Source organism: Thalassophryne amazonica, chromosome 20, assembly GCF_902500255.1.
Source record: "Thalassophryne amazonica chromosome 20, fThaAma1.1, whole genome shotgun sequence".
NCBI classification, from domain to species: Eukaryota; Metazoa; Chordata; class Actinopteri; order Batrachoidiformes; family Batrachoididae; genus Thalassophryne; species Thalassophryne amazonica.
The window spans coordinates 44,982,113-44,988,554 of NC_047122.1; the positions used below are offsets into that span (position 1 = coordinate 44,982,113).

The 6,442-nt window shown below is 42.4% G+C and overlaps 1 protein-coding gene across 1 annotated transcript in view; it reads left to right on the plus strand.

The window, feature by feature from the left end:
• The window catches only part of necab1 (N-terminal EF-hand calcium binding protein 1), a 98,574-nt gene extending 97,741 nt beyond the window's left edge, over window positions 1–833 (plus strand). The window contains exon 13 of the mRNA XM_034160142.1: window positions 376–833. Within this exon, the coding sequence (XP_034016033.1) occupies window positions 376–404 (29 nt within the window). The 3' untranslated portion in view covers window positions 405–833. The remainder of the gene's footprint in view (window positions 1–375) is intronic.
• Window positions 834–6,442: the final 5,609 nt, after the last annotated feature.

Sequence of the window (6,442 nt, forward strand, 5' to 3'; positions counted from 1 at the left end):
CTCCCAAGTCAACAAAAAGGGTCCGATCTTATTCTGCAGTGGTAAATTGGACTTCATTCTGCCAAAGTGAAATTTTGTTGCACCACTTGCAAGTTATTAAATCTGTAGCTAAATTTTGTCAATTGCTAAATATTTAATCAACAATCCTGTGCTGATGATTTAATCAGCTTTGCTGTGCTTGATTACAATAAATTGATTTTAATTGTACGTTTCAAGTACTGATACGTCGTGAACAAGAAGTAAGAACAGAGGTCAAGCCTGAATGCATTTGCCAACGCTTAAAATACACAAAATACACACCGAGTGAGTGCAGAGGAATTCACACTCCATGTGTCACTTTCGGGGTCAGTGAATCCTTTTTTTCCCCCTCCACAGCCTCCTGGTGGGTCCTGAACAACAACTGAGTGCAGCACCCGTCACTGAGTGTGACCCACGGGTGCCGACAGCACACACAGACACACTCGCACACACAAACACAACACGACACGTGTGAAGTCATGGTGAACAGCTTCAACTTAATATCGTCCATGTTTCTTCATAGTGAGGTTGTAGCTGAAATAGTCAGCATGTGTGTTTGTCCGTAAGGCCGATATCGTACAAACAGTGACCTCATTGGTCGCAGACGGTCTGACATCATCGCCATGTTTGCTGTGACATCATCTGCACTCCACGACAGCTGGAAGGGGTCGTTCATGCGTGAGAAAGGCGGCGGTAACAGAAACTGTAGCAGCTCTGAGGAGCTCATTAATCTATTGTTCTCGTTACTGTATTTAATGTTAACACTTCAGATTAATATCAGTTGATGACAAATAAAGATTATGTATTGTTGTGTATGTCATGTGATGCTCGTCAAAATTCTTATTCTTGTCGGCCTGCAGAATTTACTGTGTGTATATATATATATATATATATATATATATATATATATATATATATACACTCAACAAAAATATAAATGCAACACTTTTGGTTTTGCTCCCATTTTGTATGAGATGAACTCAAAGATCTAAAACTTTTTCCACATACACAATATCACCATTTCCCTCAAATATTGTTCACAAACCAGTCTAAATCTGTGATAGTGAGCACTTCTCCTTTGCTGAGATAATCCATCCCATCTCACAGGTGTGCCATATCAAGATGCTGATTAGACACCATGATTAGTGCACAGGTGTGCCTTAGACTGCCCACAATAAAAGGCCACTCTGAAAGGTGCAGTTTTATCGCACAGCACAATGCCACAGATGTTGCAAGATTTGATGGAGCGTGCAATTGGCATGCTGACAGCAGGAATGTCAACCAGAGCTGTTGCTCGTGTATTGAATGTTCATTTCTCTACCATAAGCTGTCTCCAAAGGCGTTTCAGAGAATTTGGCAGTACATCCAACCAGCCTCACAACCGCAGACCATGTGTAACCACACCAGCCCAGGACCTCCACATCCAGCATGTTCACCTCCAAGATCGTCTGAGAGCAGCCACTCAGACAGCTGCTGAAACAACCGGTTTGCATAACCAAAGAATTTCTGCACAAACTGTCAGAAACTGTCTCAGGGAAGCTCATCTGCATGCTCGTCGTCCTCATCGGGGTCTCGACCTGACTCCAGTTCGTCGTCGTAACCGACTTGAGTGGGCAAATGCTCACATTCGCTGGCGTTTGGCACGTTGGAGAGGTGTTCTCTTCATGGATGAATCCTGGTTCACACTGTCCAGGGCAGATGGCAGACAGCGTGTGTGGCGTCGTGTGGGTGAGCGGTTTTCTGATGTCAATGTTGTGGATTGAGTGGCCCATGGTGGCGGTGGGGTTATGGTATGGGCAGGCGTCTGTTATGGACGAAGAACACAGGTGCATTTTATTGATGGCATTTTGAATGCACAGAGATACCGTGACGAGATCCTGAGGCCCATTGTTGTGCCATACATCCAAGAACATCACCTCATGTTGCAGCAGGATAATGCACGGCCCCATGTTGCAAGGATCTGTACACAATTCTTGGAAGCTGAAAATGTCCCAGTTCTTGCATGGCCGGCATACTCACCGGACATGTCACCCATTGAGCATGTTTGGGATGCTCTGGACCGGCGTATATGACAGCGTGTACCAATCAATCAATCAATCAATCAATTTTTTTATATAGCGCCAAATCACAACAAACAGTTGCCCCAAGGCGCTTTATATTGTAAGGCAAGGCCATACAATAATTATGTAAAACCCCAACGGTCAAAACGACCCCCTGTGAGCAAGCACTTGGCTACAGTGGGAAGGAAAAACTCCCTTTTAACAGGAAGAAACCTCCAGCAGAACCAGGCTCAGGGAGGGGCAGTCTTCTGCTGGGACTGGTTGGGGCTGAGGGAGAGAACCAGGAAAAAGACATGCTGTGGAGGGGAGCAGAGATCGATCACTAATGATTAAATGCAGAGTGGTGCATACAGAGCAAAAAGAGAAAGAAACAGTGCATCATGGGAACCCCCCAGCAGTCTATGTCTATAGCAGCATAACTAAGGGATGGTTCAGGGTCACCTGATCCAGCCCTAACTATAAGCTTTAGCAAAAAGGAAAGTTTTAAGCCTAATCTTAAAAGTAGAGAGGGTGTCTGTCTCCCTGATCTGAATTGGGAGCTGGTTCCACAGGAGAGGAGCCTGAAAGCTGAAGGCTCTGCCTCCCATTCTACTCTTACAAACCCTAGGAACTACAAGTAAGCCTGCAGTCTGAGAGCGAAGCGCTCTATTGGGGTGATATGGTACTACGAGGTCCCTAAGATAAGATGGGACCTGATTATTCAAAACCTTATAAGTAAGAAGAAGAATTTTAAATTCTATTCTAGAATTAACAGGAAGCCAATGAAGAGAGGCCAATATGGGTGAGATATGCTCTCTCCTTCTAGTCCCCGTCAGTACTCTAGCTGCAGCATTTCAGTTCCTGCCAATATCCAGCAACTTCGCACAGCCATTGAAGAGGAGTGGACCAACATTCCACAGGCCACAATTGACAACCTGATCAACTCTATGCGAAGGAGATGTGTTGCACTGCATGAGGCAGATGGTGGTGACACCAGATACTGACTGGTATCCCCCCCCCCAATAAAACAAAACTGCATCTTTCAGAGTGGCCTTTTATTGTGGACAGTCTAAGGCACACCTGTGCACTAATCATGGTGTCTAATCAGCATCTTGATATGGCACACCTGTGAGGTGGGATGAATTATCTCAGCAAAGGAGAAGTGCTCACTATCACAGATTTAGACTGGTTTGTGAACAATATTTGAGGGAAATAGTGATATTGTGTATGTGGAAAAAGTTTTAGATCTTTGAGTTCATCTCATACAAAATGGGTGCAAAACCAAAAGTGTTGCATTTATATTTTTGTTGAGTGTATATACACACACACACACACACACACACACACACACACACACACACACACACACACACACACACACACACACACACACACACACACACACACACACACACACACACAAAGTGTGAAATCTAATACATGTGTGTTTGAGGCCTAGTTTTACTAAGACTATAAATGTCCCCACCTGGTGGAACAACACTGCCATAACACTGTAAAAATGACAAGTGGGAACTTTTAAATGTTCCAATGCAGATGAACTAATTCAGGATTTGACCAGTCTGTCGTGAATGCAGGAGGTCAACTTGGAAAACATGCAACCCCCCCCCCACCCCCCAAAAAACAAAACAAAAACAGAATTTACAGAATTTGATAGTATCTCACTAGGCATGCTGACAAAACTCATAATGTCAACAAAAAGCACAACCTGTTTATTTGATCCTATACCAACAAAACTGTTTAAGGACCTGTGGCCCACTCTTGGGCCGACTGTGCTGGAAATTATTAATCTTTCTTTAACTTCTGGATCTGTTCCTAAATGTTTCAAATCTGCAGTGATTAAACCATTACTTAAGAAACCTAATCTTGACCCTAGTGTATTGACAAACTATCGGCCGATATCAAATCTATCATTTTTCTCTAAAATTCTGGAAAAAGTGGTGTCACGGCAGCTCGTAGACTATCTTACTGAGAATAATCTCTTTGAGCCACTGCAGTCTGCTTTTAGAAAATATCATTCCACAGAGACGGCTCTCACTAAAGTGATGAATGATCTTCTGCTTACAATGGACTCAGACACCACTACGGTTCTGTTGCTGTTAGATCTCAGTGCTGCATTTGATACAGTGGATCATCATATTCTACTTGATAGGCTGGAAAATCATTTTGGGATTACTGGGAGTGCCCTTGCATGGCTGACGTCATACTTGACCAGTCGTTCTCACTGTGTTTTGTACAGTAACACTACCTCTAACCTTAGTGACATGAAATTTGGGGTTCCACAGGGGTCTGTCTTAGGCCCACTGCTTTTCTCCCTTTATATAGCACCCCTTGGGCACATATTGGGGCGTTTTGGGATTACCTTTCACTGCTGTGCAGATGATACTCAGTTATACGTGCCGATAACTGCTGGTAATCTCGTTCACATAAAATCCTTAGAAGATTGCAGCAGTGAGAAGTTGGATGTCTAGAAATGCCCTACTTTTAAACTCTGATAAGACTGAAGTGATGGTTCTTGGTCCAGTGAGACATCGGCATCAATTTGACCAGTTAATGCTCAGCCTCGGCTCGTGTGTCATACATCACACCGACAAAGTGAGGAACCTTGGGGTAACTTTTGATCCTTCGTTGTCCTTTGGCCTCCACATTAGAAATATTACTAGGACTGCTTTCTTCCACCTGCGAAATATAGCGAAGATTCGTCCCATCCTGTCTATAGCTGATGCTGAGACCATGATCCATGCATTTATCTCCTCTAGATTGGACTACTGCAATGTTCTATTTTCTGGTTTACCGCAGTCTAGCATTAGGGGTCTCCAGTTGGTTCAAAATGCTGCAGCCAGACTTTTGACATGAAGCAGAAAGTACAACCACATAACACCCATTTTAGCATCCCTTCACAGGCTTCCTGTCCCAGTGAGATCAGATGTTAAGGTTCTGCTACTAACCTATAAAATTATTCATGGACTGGCTCCTCCCTACCTAGCTGACCTAATTAAACCTTACGTACCGGCCCGGGCTTTACATTCTCAGAGTGCAGGACTACTTTGTGTCCCTAAGGTGAATAAGAAGTCTGTGGGTCACAGAGCTTTCTCTTATCGTGCCCCTGTTCTGTGGAATGATCTCCCTACGTCAATAAAACAGTCAGATTCTGTGGAGATTTTCAAGTCCAGACTTAAGACGCACTTATTTTCCCTTTCATATGGCTAGCATACTGGTACAGTGTTGTTTTACGATTTTTACTCTTTTAATTCATCTATTAGTAATTGGAGCAGGCTGCAGCCTCAACTTTACCTAAATTCTGGGTCTTTTAGTGAAGTTTAGGGCTAGTGGCTGGCGATCACCTTAGGATTTCTGTTTTGTTCTTGTTGTTTAATGCTGGCAAATTATACAGTATTTTTTGTCTTTTTGGTGCCTGATTGTTTTTTTCTCTCTAAGGTGCAGCTCCATCCAGAGATGGGAGTTGTATTCATGTTGGCGATCCTCCTGTCCTGTGTGCCAATAGCATTTCTTGTACATTTGTCCGAGAATTGTTCTGTAAATTATGTTTGTAGCATGGCCCAAGCAGAGGGGTCACCCCTTTGAGTCTGGTCTGCTTGAGGTTTCTTCCTCAGAGGGAGTTTTTCCTTACCACTGTTGCTCTGGGGGTTGGTTAGACCTTGCCTGTGTGAAGCGCTTTGAGGCAACTCGGTTGTGATTTGGCACTATATAAATGAAAATAAATTGAAAAACACACAACACATAAAGCAAATTAAGTTTTTTCCTGTTGTATTTATCAATTTAATTACACAAGGAAGAACACTTCTCAGACACAAAATGCTCATATTACAAAGAGCATTTAAAAAAATTAATTCTACAGTGGCTACAGGACTGAATGGGATTGTTGAAATGCAAATTCAATAAGTATTTAATTATTACATGAAGAGACAATCTGTAAACATTTGGAGGGTATTTTTTAATATAGTTTTAAATCATAACAAACTCTACATTTTCAATCCAGAATTTTCTCTTTAGTTTTTCTGAATGCGGATTTTTCTGCGCACTGCAGTGACACCTCAAACTGTGTCACACCGACTCTGAATGTTTGTGACGTTCATGTCACTTTGCACAAACCACTGAGGCTAGTGGTGGAAATCTTATCTCTGAACATTTGACAAGTATGGCCTGTGTGATAAATAAATTGAAATAAACATCAAAACATTCAGCTAAAACCTGCAGCCAAGTTACAATATAAAAATTGCACAATTTTGAAAAGTGCAGTCTGGACTGAGAATGAATTTCCAATTACACTCAGTGTTTAAAAGCTGTTACTGGAAGTTTCTGCAAATAATTAAGGCGTGCATTAAAATGCATTCTTTAAATAACTA